This window comes from Ostrea edulis, chromosome 4, assembly GCF_947568905.1.
Source record: "Ostrea edulis chromosome 4, xbOstEdul1.1, whole genome shotgun sequence".
NCBI lineage: Eukaryota > Metazoa > Mollusca > Bivalvia > Ostreida > Ostreidae > Ostrea > Ostrea edulis.
In genome coordinates this window covers 88842078-88864086 of record NC_079167.1, presented here as the reverse complement: position 1 = coordinate 88864086, position 22009 = coordinate 88842078, and the positions used below count along the sequence as shown (strand labels likewise).

Genomic DNA, 22009 nt, shown 5'->3' with positions numbered 1-22009 from the left:
AGGTCGAGGCGCGCCTGATTTCCGGGTAAGGACGACAATTGTAGAGAATGGCGCTGTTCGTCAATGGAAGACCTCGCATCTAGGGAAGACTGGGACTCGCATGTGACAATGGTAGTGAATTAATTTATCATACCCCGGATCTTTGGTCGATGGCACACAGAAGTTTACACCAGTTTACCAACAAATGAACATTTCTATTTAAAATTAGCTACAGTCGCCGAAATGCCTAAAGAGGTTCCCGAGTTGTTTGGTTTGCTTTATTTTTGTTTTGTTTTTTTGTTGTTGGTTTTTTGAATTTTTTTGGGGGGGGGGGGGTTAGTGTGACTATTATGATTAAAAGATACCAGCTACTGCAATAAGTGATATCATCTATTCCCATATGTTATACTTTACATATTCTGACCCTTTGTTAAGGTTGATATAAGGAATTAAATCCAAGAAACATGATATTGCCCGATACCAACATGACGTATTACAACCTTACACCAGGATTGGATTTAACCTGCTACATTGCTATAGTTCTGTGTAGTACTATGTACAGGCGAGTAATTGTATAACGAGTTTGTGTATACCTGATTGTAATGTTGTGAAGACAAATAGGACTATCTGTTAGTGTATGCTTACTCCGGATCTGTTACAAATAATTATAGCAACACAGACCGGAACAAGACTTTCCACATCCGGTATTTACTCTTATAGTCGATACAAACATGTGTAGGCCTATCGTCTAATTATCTGTCCATCAACAAACTTGGAGACAATGTCAATTTCCATTGAAAGTCCCGAACTAGGGGACGATCCAGGTACGTTGTTAGTTATCGTAAACAACTAGTTACAAAATTGTACAGTGACACCACCGTCTAGCCTCCTGGTAACGTGCAATGTCTGTCACAAACCTAGACCAGTCCCTGCAACAAAGATGTAAGGGTAGGGTACACGTTTATATGGAATAATTATTGGAGTCAGTCAATCGCTTTCCGGTCATCGTGCGAAGCACCGTGCTTCGTGATTGCTTACCATGCAAGGATTACATTGCACCTTTTTTGATAGTAATGCTAGTCTACTGCTTTGTATGTAGATCGCAATGTCTGCCATCTTCAGGGACAACCCTCCGTGCGTTGCGATGTCCTCTTCACTTGTCTTAAAGTTATTTGATTTTATATTATGGTTTTCGGGAGATATCAATAGCATTTGTTGTTGTTTGCGAGCAATATTTGTTGTTTCGCTGGCAAATGTAGCATGGCTATTCATAAATTCTGTTTATCAAATGTTTCAATTTGTTTAAGGTAGTACCAAACATCTGTAAAATCAATTTTCACTTATATCTTCTTAATTCGTCAATTTATTAAATGAAATCTCCATAATACTAATTGATATTCAATGGTGTTCTTAACAAACTAATATAACCCATGGTATGTATTTAACATATTCTGTTCGGATGAGATCGGAAAAACCGAAGCCCTGTGTCACAGCAGGTGTGGCACGATATTTAAGATCCATCCCTGCTTAAAAGTCGTAAGCGCCGAACATAAGCCTATATTTTGCAGCCCTTCACCGGTGATTTTAACGTCTTCATATGAGTGAAAGATTCTCAAGAGGGACGTCAAAACAGTATTTAATCAATCAATTTAGCATATTCTGAAAAATATGGGAGACGTTCAATATATTGGAGGTCTGGGAGTCTAAATCTTCCATCTTTGTAGGATCTAACTATCATAAAGTAACAGGTAACTTTTGGTGTGCAGCTAGCAGAAACATGATATTTGGACACATATTCAAACAATCTTTTATCGTAAAGTATTATCAAGGTCAAGGTCAAGTTACAAAAAATTCAGCTTTTTTTGTGAAATCTATATAGATATTTTACATAGGGCACATTCTTATCATGAAAGTTTAATTTGACACTCTTCTAACTAGGTCTTTATACCCTATATTTAAAACTATGTGAATGAAAAATTGATAGGATAGATTTCTTTTATACCATGCACAGTAAGAAGTTTTGTTCCTTAGAACAAAATATTAGAGTTTCACAAAAATTGAACTTGAGGAAAACTTTTACGTATCTGTTTGGTATTACAAAAATAGAATGTATGAGATTGGGCACTGTTCTTTTTCTTTAATTGCAAAAATCGATTTTGCAAAATTATCTTGCAGGAAGTATGTGAGGTGAATATTTTATTCAACATTCAGTATATGTTGTTCGGTTTCAGTTTCTCACATGGTCAAACTTTGATACACTGTTAACTATAATAAGACAATCTAAGCCTGTTCTCTTGGGTATTTTGAGCCTGGCACTTCTACAATAATGGGTCAGCGGGGGAACGGATCTGATTATGTTTTTATCAAGTCAGAAGTTTTGACATATCTAAATTATTTATGGTGTATCATTGGGAGGCCTACGATGAAATATATTATACATAACAGCAGCTGTCGTGCATGTTTCTTCGACATTGATTTGTTTCCCGGAAAAGGAGCAATAATTGCATCCGGCATTGAGGTGATAAACAGCGTGCCATGGCAACGCTTTTAAGTATCCCTAACCAGGTAAAGTCGAATGTAATTAGAAATTCACAGTTTCTACCTACCATCCCCCTTATACCCGTCTTGGTCTTTGTCGTCTGATTAAATGGACGATCGTCTAGATTGTACCCTGATCATGCAAATGTAACGACAATCGGGTATTGTGTTTTAGTAATTAGACACCATTCATTCAAAATCACGTGACTAAGAAGTTCCCTAACCATTAGATATTTACACACTCTAGCTGAAGACGATTTTATTTTTGTGTGCCTCGGTACATTTTAGTTTATGGATCTTACTTATGATGATCAAACTGGACTGTAATTGTGTGAGAATGTAATCTGCCGAGTTTTTTGTGCATCTAAGTAAGGATAATATATAGAACGAAGGCTACTCTAGACATTTTTAACACGGATGGCACAAAATCGTGTGTCACCCATTGGGGAACAAATAGAGAGTTTCGATAAGTATTACGATGATACTTTAAACTCAATATCTGCAGTGAAAGTGGAAATACCTAATGACAACGGGAGCCAAACCAGGAAAAATCCTATCATAGAAAATGTCAAGGACTCCGGGCTCCGTAGACGCAGTCGGTCGCGCTCTAAAAGCGCCCACCGCCGACGTCGACATGTTCAGGAAGATAATCCCGGAGGAGCGGAATCTGATGACGATGATAATGATGATAAAGACGATCTCCGATCCCGCATAGAAAATAAGAAGGGCCCGGGTCACTGGACGCCTTATCTCCATGAGAGGAGGTCTGTTCCGATGAAATAATAATCTTCACGTGAAGTCGGTGTATTCAAAATATATTGCAAATGATTTTAAAACGCATAATGCATGCACATTATACCAAATATTACTGAATCCCTCTCTCCTTTACTACTACTACTACTACTACTCTCTCTCTCTCTCTCTCTCTCTCTCTCTCTCTCTCTCTCTCTCTCTCTCCTTGACTATACTCTCTCTATCTTTCCTTTACTACTATCCATTTGATATAGATTAGTATTGATTCTGTATCCTTGAATATAATGGTTTTACTGCTGAAAGCCGCCGTATTAACGGTCCCTAAGTGTCAGAACTTGTCTTTGATTCTTAATTAAATCTGTACTCTTAAATCATTGATCACGATGGTGTATGTTTCACCGGTGTGAGGGGGCACGGATCAAACACTGTTAATCAATGATCTCATCGCCAATATCAATTTAGAATCATAGTGCAAAATCAGTTTAGTGATAAATAGCATACAGTTATTGGTTCAATTGGATTTGTAAATGAAAGTTTAGTAATTTACTGTATTAGGAGAAATTTCGAAAGATAAGTGCAATCTAAATGAAATTTGATTATAATCCTGTCCCCTTGGAATGTCTCGTGTTTTACTTAATTTATTACATAACCAATTAATTAATCATATAATAAACGAATCAACTATTCATTTACAGAGAGAAATTACTCCAGAAAGAAGTTAAACAGTCGACTGATTGCTGTGGCAACCCAAACTCAAACAAACAAGTGAGTTTACATCGAGTCAGACATTAATGCTGATAATTTGTTTTGGGGTTTTTTTTTAATAAAAAAGGAATTTTGCCTTTATTTTCACAAAAAAGAACGATTTACTTGCAATTAAATGTCTAAATATTTGAATACAACCAACTTTTAAAAACAACAACCAACAACGGTTTGATGATTTTTAAGTACATGTATATATTTTCACAAAAAGAACTATTCCCTTGCAAATCCCTTTACTATTTGCTTGCGACCTACTTAGAAAAAAAAATCCATTGTGGTATCAAATGTACATTTTTGTACGCCACTTGCAACATTGCGTGTTTTTCTATGAAATATTCATCGACAGATGACATTTAAACCGAAAGCATCTGAATATTTCAGTCTTTAGTTATTTACCGAATAATAGAAGCCAAGCGTAAAACAAGGAAGTTTACGATTCGGGCAAGTATTGTATATATATATATATATATATATATATATATATATATATATATATATATGACTCACAAGTGTATAGTTACATGTAAACGTATGTATTATGAACAGTGGCGGATCTAGATGGCAGTTACAAGGGCTGTAACATCGCATCTTAGACACGTAATCAAAATACCATTAAAGGTGGACACTTGTTTCTGGATCCGCCCCTGATGAACATTATTGTATATATTTGTTTCTCTCCAATGTGAACTCCACACCAAGCAATGGACTCCCTTCTAGTTTGTTGGGTATGAGACGCGATAATTTGCATAAGCCGTTATGCATAAATGATCACGTTCCCCGTCGTTGTTAATCACCTCATATACCCAACAAACTGGACAGTGATTCCTCATATTTGAAATAAGAATGGGGGGGGGGGGAATTAAAAAAAAATCGACACACATGGCATTCCATGTTAATTTCCATAGTCCCAGCCCATTGATGTCATGACAACTTGCATTGAAGCAAGTGAAAAATTTACATATTGGTGTAGTTTGTCGGAAATTAACACATTGAGAAAACAGTTGTAATCGTAACCATATGACTATGCAACTGCTCACTGCATCCGCAATATGCCTACAAATCCTAACCTGCATTAATTGCAATATAAAACTATACACAAGTAATTCTAAATATATTCATATAAAAATGTTAAAACATACTTATTTAGAAAATTTGAAGGAATTTAGCCAAAATCAATTTCTTTCAACTATTTCGTATCTATCACAGAGAATAAAAAGTCTTGGAAAACGTAGGTTTAATGATACTTTTCAAAAGAACGATAACTCATCTGGATGTTGGTGTGTAGTTATTTTCGACATGTCGCTGTGGAACAATGAACAAGCACTTATCTATAAGAACATCCATTACATATTTCTTTCCAAATTGATTGATTAAAGTAATAAATTGAAAGAATAACAAATATAAAAGAAATAACAGGCCTAGCCCAATGACCCAAAGTTGTCGCTCTTGAAATGATCGTCTGCTACTAGATCTAGTAAACATTTACAAATGGTTGGGTTTTTTTTCCTTACAATATCAGTATCATGTAAGTATTGAAACTGAACGTAAACTTAGAGAATATATATATCATATGTTGTGCGTTATAATTAAATTTGAGAAATACGATGGACCCTATGGACGCACGTAAGCGGAAGGAGCTGGGGTGGGGGGGGGGGGGGGGGGGGGGGGGGGGCTGGGCTCGAACTGAAGTGAAGATTTAGCGTAATGAATGAATTAAAAGAACAAGAAATATGAATTAGAATTATCCCAAAATCAAATCCAGGTATTTGTCGCTTAGATCGTATACATGTATGCTACTGCTAAACTAACGTCTGTAGGGAAAGCTCTAAACACCTGCTACTAGGATAAACAAACACAGAATGTCTCGACGTTATCAGAATCAAGTACAACAATGGAGCGATATATTGTTTCAGAATTTAATTTGAGAGATACTGTATATATTCAACAATATCATCTAGATACGCACATGAGGGTAGGGTCAAAGGGAAAACCAAAATGTGGATAAAATAAAGACATTTTTCTTCCTTCCTTCCTTTTTTTTTTCCAAACTCAAAGATATATCTGAGGAAAGTTCAATATAGCTTTTCTTTTCCCTTTTGCATATGTGATTAAGTCACTAAAATCAAGAAATAGATACTGTATCTCATTACTGCCATGCATTTCTAAAGGTGTACATAAGGCTTAATACATCATATATCAGTGCAATATTGCATATATATCTCAGAAAATATTTAATTGTACTTGAAATACACTGTTGAAAACATTTCTCTGACAACCTTTGATTTAGACGCTGTATAAATTACTGACATTTGTCAATATCCATAATATCACTCAAAATGTTGATTTTGAAAGAAAATCCTTGATAAAGTTTTTAAAATAAAAAATATGTAGGTAAGCACAAAAGTACTTCAACGATTGTTCATGCAAATATACTTATTTGAACCATTTAAAGGAATTCCTTTCCATCCGTACAGAAAAAATACATGCTCTGTCTATTATCTTTTTTTCAGAACTGGAGAAAATTCAAAATATGGAAAAAAGAAATGAGTTACAAATTGGAACCATGGGGTTCGTGGTTGAAAAACGTAGAAGGTAAGCATACGACCGGAAGTTGACTGCCGCCATTTCTCTGTGTGATTGACAATGATCTCTTTTGTGGATTTTATTCGACCGAAGTACTGGATCTGTGCAAATAATCCCAAGTGGGCATAATCCTTTTTACAAACAAGAGGAAATCTTTATAGATAAAAAAAAGGGGGGGGGGGTCATTCGATATCAGTAGCCAATTTATACCTGGGCAGCGACAAGATATACTGTCAATACAGGTAGATTTCGTGAAGTATTAGTTTGTGTATAAGTTCCTGTCATGATAAATTCTGACAACATACATATCCTTCTGAAGTGTAACCCAAACAAAGGATCTTGTAATCAAAATATTCCAACATTGACAGAGTTGGGTTGATAAACGTGACATTGGTAACGAAGGGTATTAAAGAGAGTGCTCAAATGATGATAAAGAGTATTAAAGAGAGTGCTCAAATGATGATAAAGAGTATTAAAGAGAGTGCTCAAATGATGATAAAGAGTATTAAAGAGAGTGCTCAAATGATGATAAAGAGTATTAAAGAGAGTGCTCAAATGATGATAAAGAGAGTGCTCAAATGATGATAAAGAGTATTAAAGAGAGTGCTCAAATGATGATAAAGAGTATTAAAGAGAGTGCTCAAATGATGATAAAGAGTATTAAAGAGAGTGCTCAAATGATGATAAAGAGTATTAAAGTGAATTAAAGAGAGTGCTCAAATGATGATAAAGAGTATTAAAGTGAATTAAAGAGAGTGCTCAAATGATGATAAAGAGTATTAAAGTGAATTAAAGAGAGTGCTCAAATGATGATAAAGAGTATTAAAGAGAGTGCTCAAATGATGATAAAGAGTATTAAAGAGAGTGCTCAAATGATGATAAAGAGTATTAAAGAGAGTGCTCAAATGATGATAAAGAGTATTAAAGAGAGTGCTCAAATGATGATAAAGAGTATTAAAGAGAGTGCTCAAATGATGATAAAGAGTATTAAAGTGAATAATAGGTGCTCGAGCAAACCCTCTCCCCATATACAGTAACTACCCCCCCCCCCCCCCCTTCCACGGAATTTAGACTTATCTTACATGATGAATCATTTTTATACTGCATATTCACAAATTTCAAGCGGAAATACCCACCCCCCCCCCCCAATATGATAAGCGGGCATGTCATAGAACGTAAATGCGACCAATGTTTTCAAACGATATTTTGCATTGAATATATTGTAATAATACTTTATACAAGAAGTAGAAACTGTCTGGATCAAACGCCTATTCTAGCAGTCACACAGTTGACATTGTGTAATAGTTGGAGGGGGGGGCATGCCCTAATGTACCCACAGCTGTACTAAAAGCCACACAGGCTGACATTGTGTAATAGTGGGGGGGGGGGGGGGGGCATGTCCTAAAGTACCCACAGCTACACTAGAAGCCACACAGTTGACATTGTGTAATAGAGGGGGGTGGGGGTGTTATGTCCTGATGTACCCACAGCTGTACTAAAAGCCCCGCACGCTGACATTGTGTAATAGAGGGGGGGGGGTCATGTCCTAATGTACCCACAGCTACACTAAAAGCCACACAGTTGACATTGTGTAATAGTGGGGGAGGGGGGGGTCATGTCCTAAAGTACCCACAGCTACACTAGAAGCCACACAGTTGACATTGTGTAATAGAGGGGGGTGGGGGTGTTATGTCCTAATGTACCCACAGCTGTACTAAAAGCCCCGCACGCTGACATTGTGTAATAGGGGGGGGGGGGGGGTCATGTCCTAATGTACCCACAGCTACACTAAAAGCCACACAGTTGACATTGTGTAATAGTGGGGGAGGGGGGGGGGGGGTCATGTCCTAAAGTACCCACAGCTGTACTAAAAATAACATAGGTTGACGATATAGTGTTTTTAAGTACTGATGTACAACATAACGCCCTCATATACAACTTCAGTAAGCTAATATAGAATGGAAAACCACGAGTGCTGCGAGGAAAAATACTCTTCTTTACTATATAGAATTGTCTTGCACCTGTGTTCGTTGGGAACACTGCTGTCATATGTAGAATCTGTCCCTCATAACCATGGCTTATACCAGTCGCCAGATCCAAGTTGTTATACCATTGTCAGACAGAAAAGTAAAAGTTGTCATCATATTTCACTACTATCGGCATCTTGTTACATGAATTGTGTGTTCTCACTTCCGACAGTGTTGTAAATATTTTATATCGTGGATTTATGATCTCGTTTATCTTTGAAAAGTTTGAATTTATTTAGAGAGACGTTGTCTGTGTACTACATAGATTTTTGTTAGTGCAGTGAGTACGCTGTCCTTTATTACAGAATTACAATATATGTTACTGAACCTTCCTTTCGATTTCAAAATAGCCTTTTGACGCACATATAGTGCAAGGGTCAGAGCAATTCCACATGCAGTTTCTATTCAAGTCATGTACATACATATACCTCTGATAAGATCTCAGTTAAAAAGTTGTCAAATGTTCACAAGATCTTTACGTTTTTTGATAATTAAACCCACTGGTATTTAAATCAACCCATTGTCCCTTATACCACGTTGCATGCTGGATCGTGACGTTCCAGTATTTTCGCCAGGCAACCTTGTAAACATTTACCATGTCGTAATACCGTATACCGGACTAAGCACTGTGTCAAAATGATCGCACACGTCCAGCCAAAATGCATTAATATTTAAACCTATTTTTGCACTTTCTGGGTTACGTCTTTAAAATCCCCTCTCGATAGAAACAGGATTTAAAGTTTGTTCAAAACAAATTTCATTCACAGTCGCAGGATCGGCCGATCTCTTTGTTGTTGTGGTAGAACACAGGAGTGAGATGTTTTATCATTTGAAATGAAATAAAAATCTCTGGTAAAAAATTATCTAGTCCAGAAAAAAAATATCCATTGTCTTCTATAAAATTCTTTATAGAAGAAGATGGATAATTTTTTTCCGGATTTTTTATTTAAAAATTTAAAAATAAGAAGAAAAAAACCTTTATTGTTTCGGTAGAATAATTCCTTATGGATAGCATGTATAAAAGTTCTGATTAGAAAATTTCAAAAATATATATAGCTATAAGTCTTGATTATGGTAATCAATACTTTTCATTTTTATTCATTATTAAACAAGTATTAGGGGACGAATTTACGATTTTATACGACGTTTTTACAACAAATACTCCCAGGAATGGTAGTATGTAATCTATAGAAGCAACTTATCATGGATTCCCAGATATTATTACATGTACACATCAATGAATTGATAGATACATGTACAAGTTATTTTATGCTGCAGATATTTACATGTATGAATATTTGGGTAATTGCTTTGTTTAAAATCGGCTACGTGCAAATCAGAGTCGCAGACATGCATAGGTAGCCAGTCCAACAAATACCCCGTAATATCACCACCATCACGTGACATAGTACCGGTGTATGCCTTGCTTTTGCATTCTGTTTATAATTAAGCATATTTTCTGAAGCATATTTGGTTTCTGCAATCTATTGAAATTCAAAATGCATAATTGTAATTGTATTCATGTTTGCTTCCATCATGATGGTACTTCAACATTTTATAAATCAATTTAGCGTCCTCAATGCAAATTGCCTTAGAAGCATGTGCAGATTTAGGATTTCAATTTAGAGTGGCGTAAAAAATAATCAAGAGACAAGGGATTTGTTAGTGGCCGAGGGGTGGGGGGGGGGGGGGGGCTGCCCCATTTTGGCGCCCACGTTTAACTGTATTTGGTGTAAAACTAAGTATACATGCTGCAATCTAATTTGGAAATAAAAAATGTTTCAGTTTTTAAACTTCACCCAATCATGAATATTGAAACCTGAAAATGATATTTGATACATTAATTTTTTCTAAACTCTCAAGCGCTATTTCATAAAAGATAGTATTTATGACTTTTTTTAAGTATGTATTCAAATCGAATTGTTTCTCCATTTTGTTTCCATTTTTAAATAAAATATTCGACATTACAATTTGCATGTGTTTCTTTGGAGATACGAGTTGTAGTTTGAACTATTAAAAATTCTAGCTGCCGATTTGATGCTTGTTACAAATTATCCTGTTCCATAAGAGTGTACAAACGACTCAATCTCTACCACAGGGCGCTACGTAAACGAAGGATGCAGCGCCCTCTAGTAGAAATAAACCCATTATGTCAGCTGGAGTATGTAAAGTATTACATTGACCTGGTAGAAATTAAAGTAGACAAGAAAACATTCTAAAAGTGAATGATTGATTTTATCTCTGGATAAAATCTATTAACAGGCTATATGAAAATCCATGCTTTACAAAAAAATTTATTTTTTACACATAGAAATCACTTGCCAACGTCATCGTTTCCGTTGACAAATAGTATTCCATATGAGCGTCTATTTTTCTCTCAAGAAAGAAATCATTAATCGTTATCAATGATTTTGCCACTCACCAAGTCTATAGCAATAGTGGTAAATTCACCTTGACCGTTCTTTGTCTATGACCTCTTAATCCATGTATGTAATACACACCTTTTAATCTATATATGTAATACACACTTTTTAATCTATATATGTAATACACACCTTTTAATTTATATATGTAATACACATCCTTTAATCTATATATGTATTAAGAAATGAAACTTATAATTCTTTTTTTGATGCATGTATCAAACGAAACATTGGACGGAAAACTTCATCAATGCGCGTAGCGCATTTTATTCATATCTTTAGTTGTGCTTATTTTTGATAGCAATGAAAAACAAAAATCAAACGAATGCATGTCGTTCTATAAATGCTTGTGTGGAAATCCCGTTCTGTAAATAGCGCTAGAATTAGAACGGGGAAGACGCATTCCAGAGAAAAGTAGTCCCGCGTGCTTAGTGCAGATGAACTCCGAACGAAATTTTGACAGAGAAATCAAACGAATTTTTCAACCAATCAGCATCGTTGATAAGTCATCACTTTAAAAGTTATTAAATGATATACACATCCTTTTAATCTATTATATGTAATACACACCTGTATGTATTTCATTTTCAGGACACCAGGGCACGGGTGTTGTCTCTTACTTTGTTTTTCTACGATGGTTGTTTTTCCTGAATCTGGTCATATTTCTGATGATGCTGTTATTCGTGACCATCCCGTACATTTCCTTTACAAACAGTGGATATTCCTACGCCGTCATAGGAGACGGTATTTCAGGCGTTGACGTCAGCAAGGAGTCAACGTGTTCGCCGCTGTACACAGTCAACGTCAGCTCCAGTGCAGCAACCCTCGTACAAGATTTCCTGCAAGGTTCCGTAAGTATAACTACGTCATTTCAACTTCGATTCCCGTGGGGATCCGGGTTGGAATACGTCCTCAGTACTTCCTTGCTTGTTGTAAGACGCGACTAAATGGGGCGGTCCTTCGGATGAGACCACAAAAACCAAGGTCTCGTGTCACGATAAAAGATCCCTCCCTGCTCGATGGTCATAAGCGCCGAGTATAGGCCTAAATATTGCAGCCCTTCACCGGCAGTAGTGACGACTCCATATGAGTGAAATGTTAAACAATATTCAATCAATCAATCGATTTCAAAAATTGTTTTGAGAGACGATTAAAGAGAAATCAACCTAGCGGAAGAGTTTGATTAATTATACATTAATTATTCACCTGAGCTATCGGTTACAGGGATGGATGGAGAAGACAGCCATGTTTTATGGTTTCTATGACAGCCAGGATCTGACCATCAATACGGTCGGCGATCATCGCTATAACTACCTGATGCCGTTGGCATACCTGCTGACGTCATTTATTATCCTGATCTTCAGTTTAATCACTATGGCAAGATAGTACGTAGATTTATCATAAAATTTGCTAAGTTTAAAAATATTGATAGAACCTAGATTGAAAAACATTGTTCTGATTCATTTACCACTGTGACAAGATAGTACATACTTACCATGTGTAACTAGCAGCTCCTATATAACAAAATGTTTTATATCATTTCCGGCGCAGTACTATGAAGAGCTTCCGCGAAAATCTTGAGGACCAGAACGAGAAACACCAATACTGTAACCGGGTGTTTGGAGGCTGGGACTACGCCCTGAGTGAAGAGGGAGCCGCTTTACTCAAACACAGGAGTCTTTATAAAGACCTAGTGGTAAGTCTCCAACCTCAAATCAAATGTTTACCTGTGTACACTCGTTCAAAAGATCTTGACGCCCAAAGTGAAGAGACAGCCTTTCTTGAAAGACATCGTTGTTTCCACTTCAAATTAATTGTTAAAAAGATCTTGTTAATGTCGTTATGTCTTAAGATCATTTGTGATTGAAAACCACTAATGTCTTAGTCCGAGAAATCTCCTAGGATTCATTTGCAATGGCATCTTATTCTCTTGTCACAGGGCGAGCTAGCAGAACAGCGCCACATGGAGGCCAGAAAAAGGATGACAGGAAACGAAAAATGTAAACTGTACACCATCAGGTTCTTTATCAACTTTATGGTAGTTTGCATTCTGGGAGGTTCCGGGTACCTTATCTATTGGGTCACGGACTGGGTGACAAGTGTAAGTAAAATTGCATAAAAACACTGTAAACCAAGTTTTATTCGCGACGACTACATTTCGCGATTTTCCAGTAATGAACTGGTTTGCGGTGACTAATTTTCACGATCAACATTATCTTAAACATACAAGACATCAAAGGACTGGTTTGTGGCTAGAAATATTCACGATGATGAGGCTCTCGCGAATCTCGCGAAAATTTCTTTCACTCGGATAAAAATTGGTGTATAGTATACAGGGTTCTTGCAATCAAAATCGGAATGTGCAATTCTAATATTGGGATATGCCACTAATTGAAATAAGATGCTTATGTTGGAGGACCATTTCAGTTTCTGGCAGATCCAGATAATAAAACGACTAACGACAATATTGTGGTTCTTCTGGTCGAGTTCTTACCATCTCTGACGATAACTGCGCTGAATGGAATCGTACCCTTGATCTTTGGAATCGTGGTCAAAGCGGAGAACTACACCCCTGAAGGCACCATTAAGATTACATTGATAAGGTACTTGACATTAATGATAGTAACATTAATTTCTTATTTTATGCACAGCTTTCATTACATATACTTCACTTCATTTTGCACTTTGGAGAACAGTTATACTAATCGTCATTATACAGCTTCAGGATACATATATACTTTAGTACCATATGATTTTCCCCCACTTTCTATTCTATTGAAAAATACATGATTCAAAATCAAAATGCCTCAAAGTAATATTTGGTCTATCTTTAATGAAACTATTTTCATTAAATGTGGAAATGTAAGCAGTTTCTTTTCACGTCAAATTCAAAGAAGCGTTGGCAAAAACAAAACAAAAATCTTTTCATAAAAGAACAAATAATATATGATATATCAAAGCTCTAAATTTTCAACAAGTGGTCAAAAAATAATTTGAAAAAATGATTTTGATATTTATGTATTTCATAGTTCAAAAATATATTCGTCCAGAAAATATTTCTCATAAACGATTTTTGAAAAAATGTTTTTTAAAATAAAATATACATAAATAGTGAAAAAAGCAAATATAGTGCAATACTTTTGATCACCCACTGTACTAATTGAAATATTAAGAAAGGTCTGTCTTTACAATCTGTTTTTGATACATTGCAGGACGGTTTTCTTGAGATTGGCCTCTCTGGCTGTGCTGATTGCCACTATATACCGAATTGTCACGTGTTCGGATAAAGAGACCACGTGCAATGTCGGACAAGGAAGTTGCGATGAACTTAGAGTAAGTATCATATGACTTTTGACCTCTAACTGTAATAAGCAGGCTGTTACAGTGTATTTGTGTAAATGGAAATATAATGCAAATTAATTAGATCATATCTATCGAATTTTTTAGAGAATGATTTCGTACATATTTTCATTGAATTCATAGATAATGATTTTAATTTGAATTTCTAGAGAATTATTGTGTGTTCTGATAGAGTTTATAGGGAACGATTATATATTCTGAATGAATTTACAGGGAACGATTATATGTTCTGATTGAATGATAAAATGTTCTGATCTAATAATTAAATGTTCTTATTGAATGAATATGTTCCAGTTGAATGATTACATGTTCTAGTCCTTGTGACACAGGAAAGTGTCCGACAGACATACAGATACATTTGAATTTCACAGTAGATTGTCATATGTTGACGCGTGTTTTTCAGTGTTGGGAAACATACGTTGGTCAGAACTTCTACAAACTGATCGTCCTGGACTTCCTGGTTAAGGTCGGAGTCACTCTCGGATATGAACTACCAAGAAAGTGAGTAACGTTATACAAAACGCACGTACTGACGATTTGACTTTAAGCTATATTTTACTGACGTTTTGACTTTTAGCTATATTTTACTGACGATTTGACTTTTAGCTATATTTTACTGACGTTTTGACTTTTAGCTATATTTTACTGGCGATTTGACTTTTAGCTATATTTTACTGATGTTTTGAATTTTGACTATATTTTACTGACGATTTGACTTTTAGCTATATTTTACTGACGATTTGACTTTTAGCTATATTTTACTGACGTTTTGACTTTTAGCTATATTTTACTGACGATTTGACTTTTAGCTATATTTTACTGACGATTTGACTTTTAGCTATATTTTACTGATGTTTTGAATTTTGGCTATATTTTACTGACGTTTTGACTTTTAGCTATATTTTACTGACGATTTGACTTTTAGCTATATTTTACTGACGTTTTGACTTTTGGCTATATTTTACTGATGTTTTGAATTTTGGCTATATTCTAATTAAATTCTATTATGATAAATTTCAGAATAATAACATCTAAATGTGAGGCTGCAGTATTTAAGAAAATCGGGCCAGCAGAATTTGAAATCCCTAAGAATGTTTTAGACATTGTGTATACACAGACCTTGTGCTGGTAAGTTCTGGTATATCTCCGTGTTCTCCATTCTTTGACTCATCTGAACAACGGTTGTAAAGAAGTAAAATGGGAACCAAATTACATTGTAGGTTGGGATTTTTCTATGCCCCCTTAATCCCAGTGCTGGCTACAATCTCTCTTTTTGCTTTGTTCTACCTGAAATACGTAAGTAAAACACGCGAGGTGCAGCAATTTTCACTCTGATTTGTTTTCCACGTTTAATAAAGTCTGAAAATCAAACAATTCAAGAAGTTCCGTATCTTTTTGTATCTAGCTTTCTGCTATGTATAACACCAACCCACCGGAAATCCCGTACAAGGCTTCCAAGTCCAACAACTTCTTCATGATTGTTCTGATGGTTGCGTTCTTCCTGTGCTGTTTACCGGTGGGGTACACTATGGTCAAGTAAGTTGATTAGGTCAAACAATAATAAATGTTTAGCTTATTTATATTATAAGGGTTTAAAAATAATGAAACATCGGATAATTTGCTTAATTGTTGAATACAATTAATGTGCAAAAATTATCCCAAGCTTTTTTTGTTTTTGTGCTTGTATCTTCATAATAAATACAAATCGGATATTTATTCCTTAATTTATATTCTAAGATATTTTTCATGTATTATTTGTAATAGGCTTTTATGTCAAGTTAAAGAATCACTTCCGCGTCACAGTGTCTTCATCAGAAATGAAACCAATGAAACAGCGAACGTATATTACAAACAAGACATTCATAAAGGCAAATATTTTGAAGTAAACGTTATTCCAAGAACATGTTTTAAAATGTGAAGAAATTTTAATTTGTTCTAGATTTCATCTTAATCAAAGTACCCTTTTAATGCATATGCGCTGAATCATGATTGCAATCAATAATATCATTCTACAGTATATCTTGTATTTCATTTCATGAAGTCAATCCATAGATATATCTACCTCGAAGAAAAATATATTGACCGAGCACAAAGCATAAACTAAGAGTCAAGAAATTGGCCCCTGTATATTTTTCAGAAACAAGTTGTCGATTCGCCTTGTTTACAATCAACTATCAGACACATAGTAAATCAGCTAGTTTAAGATCTATTTTAGATATCTTGCGCGTGATACAGGATGTTTTTTGTTTGTGTCTTTGTTTTACGCCCCTTCGGAAACTTTCCACACATATCGTGACGTAACCAGTTGAATCAATCGTAAAACAGGAGAGACGACATAAAGAGGATCCGTATAAATCCTGTTCGTGGCGGGATTCAGATATAAAATATCGCAAATTATACATGACAAGCACAGCTTATTTATACTTGTTGTAAGACATTAAAATTTATGAGGAGTTGTTGATATTTCCAGGTTGACCCCGTCTAAGGGTTGCGGACCGTTCAGAATCTACAGTTACATGACGGTGTGTATAGACTCCACGATTTCCAACATGCCGTCCTGGCTTCAGACAATCATAGGACTCTTCTCCTCGGGGTCCTTCATCATAACTCTGGTCGTGCTGCTCTCGTAAGTATCCAGAATTTATTCTTCTCAGAAAATATATTTGGAATTGATAATACCAAATCGTCGGTTTTCATTATTTTTAGTCCAGTAGTATTATAATTAGTAGAGTGAAAGGGTTTTGCTTTCTTCTTCTCATAACAGGTTAGTGATATATTACTCTTCCTCAAGATCTAGCGCACGCGCAGACATGATTGTCATGTTGAAGGAACAAATGATAATGGTAAGAATTTTTATTATCTAACACGATTTCATGAACTTATGAAAATTAGGGGAAGTGTGTACGTAGAGAAGATAATGTGTGAATCATTTGGTCTACATAGGAGGGGAAAGACAAACAATTCCTATTAAACCGTATCTATGAACTTACGGGAGAGAAGCCTGGGGCGAAAAAGAGGGAATCGAGGCCTCCCCCACCAAGTTCTGGACCACCGCCCGCCGTGAAAACAGTGAACGAGGTCAACACCAAAAACGGAAAAGTTCCTACTGATAGTGACGTAAGTGTCGGCTGCTGTCCTATGTTAAGATCCATTATTTTTTAGTTTTGATTTATTAGTAATCTTGAAGTAGAATTATAAATTGAAGATGTGTAACATTATTTTGATGTATAGAAAAATATCGTATTACCTAACTAGAGATATGTGACCCCCCAAAAAAGGATGGTTAAAAAAATTTCAAATTATTTACAGGGTTGAGAGGAATTAGATTTATGATTCAGAATATGGTAAAAAAAAAAATTCTAATTAGTAACTAATGTTGAGTGATTGAACAGCTATTAACTACAGAGAGCTAACTGAAGATGTGAATTATATGTACTATTGTTCAAAATGGCTACTTAACCTAAGCATGGTTTTGCTAATGCCGATCTAACTTCTGTTACAATGTTTGAATGCTGAATTTAGACAGTCCATGTTCCAGTGTTTTGAAGTACCGTGTGTTTTTAATGCTAAATCTCATTATATAACCAATATTGAAATTAGTATATTTTACATGGTATGATTTGCGTTTCATCAGATTGACGAGCTGTGGGCATAGGTAACTTCAGTAAAACAATTGCACTTGTTTTCACCTGCTTGAAAGTATGCTTGTGTCTTTCTTGTGCGGATTTAGACTGGTTTTGCTCACTTACACTGGGCTTCATTCCTAGGAAGTGCACGGGTGTATGGAACCCCCTCCCCCCTTAAGAAAACTGTCACCTCAGATTTAGTATACATGTCGGTTAAATTTTTTTCATCATATATTTTAAAAGGAACTGGAAAAGAAGATTCATGCTACCGAGGTGCAGTATCCAAATTTTATTAGATATTTTACTGTAAAGAAACAAGTTATATACAGCTAAAATCATTGAAAGTTTATATATATAATATACACATGTAACTATCTCTCCACACTGTATCAAGTATGTACTGCTGAGTATGATGTGCTTTTGACATGCACGATTTACCACTTATACACTGTTCACACTAACAAGACGGAGTTTTACTGCATGTCTGTTTTCTAATGTTTTCACATGAACACTTTTCATTTTCTTGTAAATAAAACAAAACACATATAATATACGAATTAAACAAAACGTATGATAGCAGCGATCGCACGTAGGTGTTTCATTGGGAAAGGGGGAAGGGGATTGGTGTGTGCATGAGTTGACCCGGTAATCCTAGTGCATGGATCCCTCGAAGACACCCAATTTATTGTGCTCATATGCTCGTGTGTCATATTATTCACAGTAATCACAAATTATATCATCCATATATGTAAATTTATACTCATGAATCGTAATTAAATTTTTCGATAATTGGTATGATTAAATTTTCAACAAAACTCAATGTGTTAATTTCTGAATGTATGTACAATGTACATTGCAAATGAAATCCTTTGTCATCTGTTGATTTTATTATTACAGTTGAAGCCTATTGAGGATATACCAGAATCAATCCCGTATAGTGAACCGGACAATTCTACCCGAAATTCTGCAGAGACTGCATTAAATCGGGAAATAACTCCAGTTGACTGGGATCAAGTACCCGGGGACCAAGAAACTAGTAGAACAAAATCGACTGTCACAGCATCCAAAGTAGCGTTTGATTTCTGATGTAGCGGGGTCCGTAGAACTTGGCTTTACTGTATTACTGTGATATAATTTGAATTGATTGATAAATTTTCCGCTCATCATACTCTAATTGTGATATATAATGATCTATACTTTATTTTTATCTAGTATTTTCTAAACAAATCAGCATTGTTTTTCTTTGCCATAGGAATGCTGTACATGTGTATATCCCGTCCATATGCTTGTAAATGGTCTATTTTATGACAGTTTGTTGCTTTTTATGTACATTAACCATGTTTATATAAAGTGAAAGTGATACTAATGATGCAGTTATATGTAGATGATTATTTATACTGACTTATGGAAAGACGTACAGTCCTGAACATGTGTATCTGACTTTGTACGCCTGCCAGAGCAGTTCCTCTGCCCCACGCCGGGGACTCTTGAAGTCCCCATCATTGTACTGAGCTGGCCTCGGTTATTTTTTATACCTATATCTGTGATTTTATTATACTAGCTGTTAATTGTATATTGTTGATATGTAATTTAAATCGGAATTCGTTCGAGCCATGTTTGAATTGATATAATGTATAAAGTGTATGCAATTGAACTCTTACTAAAACAATCATGCACATCTGCTGTTTTTATTTGTTTGAGCGAGTGTTTACTTCTTCCAACTTTTGTAAAGACCTTTATTACAAATATGACAGTTTTGTTAACAATAAAAAAAAGATCTTCCTTTGAAACTGAGCTCTTAGTGTTTATACATGTACATACATAGAGAGAAGGTGTTATTCAGTCTGTCGCATGCAGGACCTTGTCATGTGATTTGTTGTGACGTATAGCTGAGACTGCTATAATTTGAAAAGTGTGGTCTCTATGGCAAGCCCTTCTACTATTTATTCGTAAAATAAGATCTATCTTTAAATAAGAGAGATATCTCTTTGCACTAAAGAGATATCTCTATTGGTTGTAGAGATGAAAGGTGAAAATAACGAACAGTGATTAGGTAAACGAAGTTATCCGTAGTCAATAATGAATTCAATGTGCCAAGAACGGTCTAACACTCGGTATGAAACACGTCAGACAGCATTTGACCCAATGATAGGTTGTATTGGCAAACTAGATCGTTATAACGACCATAGAATTTGCAAAATGCTGACTTTAAACGAGACTGTTGAAACCTCTGCACCATCAACTTGTTTTTCAGTTGCCTTCCTCGATTTAAAAACCATACGCAGAACAAGCTCTTGCGTATCGAATCAGTTGAGAGATATAAACACCATATGCAGTTGATTATGGAATATTGCTACATAAATATGGGAAGTTGACGACGGAGAAGCTGAAATCATCCCATTTGTCATACAGTTGAGTTGTCAGTTTGCCGTTAATGTCTACTTTCAATAAAATATCTAAGTATGAAACAGAAATGGACGACTCTGGTTCTTTAATTTCGAGCTCACAAGGATATATCGAATCGACATATGAATGAAAGTTATCATTGTTTTAATAGATAAAACGTCGTCGATATATCTAAATGTCGAATTGAAGGCCACAACAAGAGATTTTTTCTTCTCACGTAGAGGGTTTTTTTTAATAAATTCTGCTTCACAGGAATATAAAAACAGGTCAGCTAACAAAGGAGCACAATTCGTGCCCATGGGAATTCCAACAGACTATTGGAAGACCTGATCACCAAAGACCACAAAGATATTGTCAATGAGGAACTCCAGCATATTTTTTATTTCAACTTCGGAGTATCTGTACATTGAATCAGACTGGTGTTTAAAAAAGTAATTTTTGGATGACTGATCACTAGATATAAATATTTGCGTTTTCCATTTTTGTTGAAGAAACAACTGCCTATAGTATAATGTCAAAAAGTCTAGTCTTTAATTTATCGTGATGAATGGTCATGTAAAGTAATGAAAAGTCATACGTTTTCCTGTTGTTGATTTTAGAATTTTTTACGATTTCAAGTTTACTAAAAGTTCTTTAGAATTTTTTAGAATCCACATTTAATTTACACTACTTCTGGCATATGTAGTCGCAGAGTAAGTTTGAAGTTTCTCCTTCACACCTGTTAATATTTTCCTTAGTAGCAAAGATAGGGGCTTGGTAGAGCAATTACTGGATCCAGCAATATATTTCTGTTTGTAAGGATTTTTATGTAGTATAGGAATCTAGTATAGGTACGGTAACTCATATTTATTCGATCCATTGACTGGGATATTAAATATGTCTAAAACTGAACCAATGCTTTGAAGAATTTCATCTTTTGAAAGGGCAGTTGGAGTAAAAGTACGATTACCAAAAGTGGAATTAATGCCAAGTTCGTTTAGAATACAGTTGTAATAACGAGCCTTTCAAACAAAGACAATGTTGTTGCAAGCTTTGTCAGCTGGAAACAAAACATATTCCCCCTGTAACCTATGTAATTTGTTTTTATACTTTCTGGTTCATTAAACACAGAAGGATAGATGGTATGTACTTTTGTTTTAATATGTCTAATGCGAGATTTTAATAATCCTCTTATACTTTTAATCCATTCTGACAATGTATCAAGTTCTTTTTCATATTTAGCCCATTGTCTGGCATAATCTTCGACAGCATTCATAATAGAGATGAAGTTCTGTCGCCAATTGAAAGACCGAGGTTCTCTGTATTTAGGACCTTTTAGAATAAGTGATTTGAGCAAGTTCTCATTTTCAGCTATATCAACATCACCAGTAATTACATGTCAAGTTGGATTATAGTTGAAAGAAGATGAACAAGAACTCGTAGGTGGATTAAGTATAAGATGGTCTATATCTAGGTATTGCAAAGTTTGTTAATAATTAAAAAGTTTGGGTACAATAGTAGAAGTATATTTGTAGGAAATATAGGGTATAGACTTGAACTTGAAATAAGTTGG

At 35.3% G+C, this 22009-nt stretch overlaps 1 protein-coding gene across 11 annotated transcripts in view; it reads left to right on the top strand.

Moving 5' to 3' along the window:
• The window catches only part of LOC125670035 (transmembrane channel-like protein 7), a 33388-nt gene extending 13547 nt beyond the window's left edge, over positions 1 to 19841 (top strand). For 4 of the 11 annotated variants that reach the window (XM_056164187.1, XM_048904945.2, XM_048904943.2 and 1 more), the window contains 17 exons: positions 3966 to 4035; positions 6543 to 6624; positions 11657 to 11916; positions 12290 to 12450; positions 12617 to 12761; positions 13005 to 13166; positions 13493 to 13668; positions 14278 to 14398; positions 14829 to 14926; positions 15446 to 15553; positions 15646 to 15721; positions 15831 to 15961; positions 16896 to 17051; positions 17190 to 17268; positions 17369 to 17542; positions 18295 to 18324; positions 18949 to 19841. In XM_056164187.1, the coding sequence (XP_056020162.1) occupies positions 3966 to 4035; positions 6543 to 6624; positions 11657 to 11916; positions 12290 to 12450; positions 12617 to 12761; positions 13005 to 13166; positions 13493 to 13668; positions 14278 to 14398; positions 14829 to 14926; positions 15446 to 15553; positions 15646 to 15721; positions 15831 to 15961; positions 16896 to 17051; positions 17190 to 17268; positions 17369 to 17542; positions 18295 to 18324; positions 18949 to 19137 (2218 nt within the window). In that variant the 3' untranslated portion in view covers positions 19138 to 19841. Of the gene's footprint in view, positions 1 to 2577; positions 3282 to 3965; positions 4036 to 6542; positions 6625 to 11656; positions 11917 to 12289; positions 12451 to 12616; positions 12762 to 13004; positions 13167 to 13492; positions 13669 to 14277; positions 14399 to 14828; positions 14927 to 15445; positions 15554 to 15645; positions 15722 to 15830; positions 15962 to 16895; positions 17052 to 17189; positions 17269 to 17368; positions 17543 to 17734; positions 17770 to 18059; positions 18081 to 18294; positions 18325 to 18948 lie in introns of those variants that run through there. The other 7 variants (XR_007368101.2, XM_056164190.1, XM_048904939.2 and 4 more) reach the window with 7 other exon arrangements.
• The last annotated feature ends 2168 nt before the right edge of the window (positions 19842 to 22009 follow it).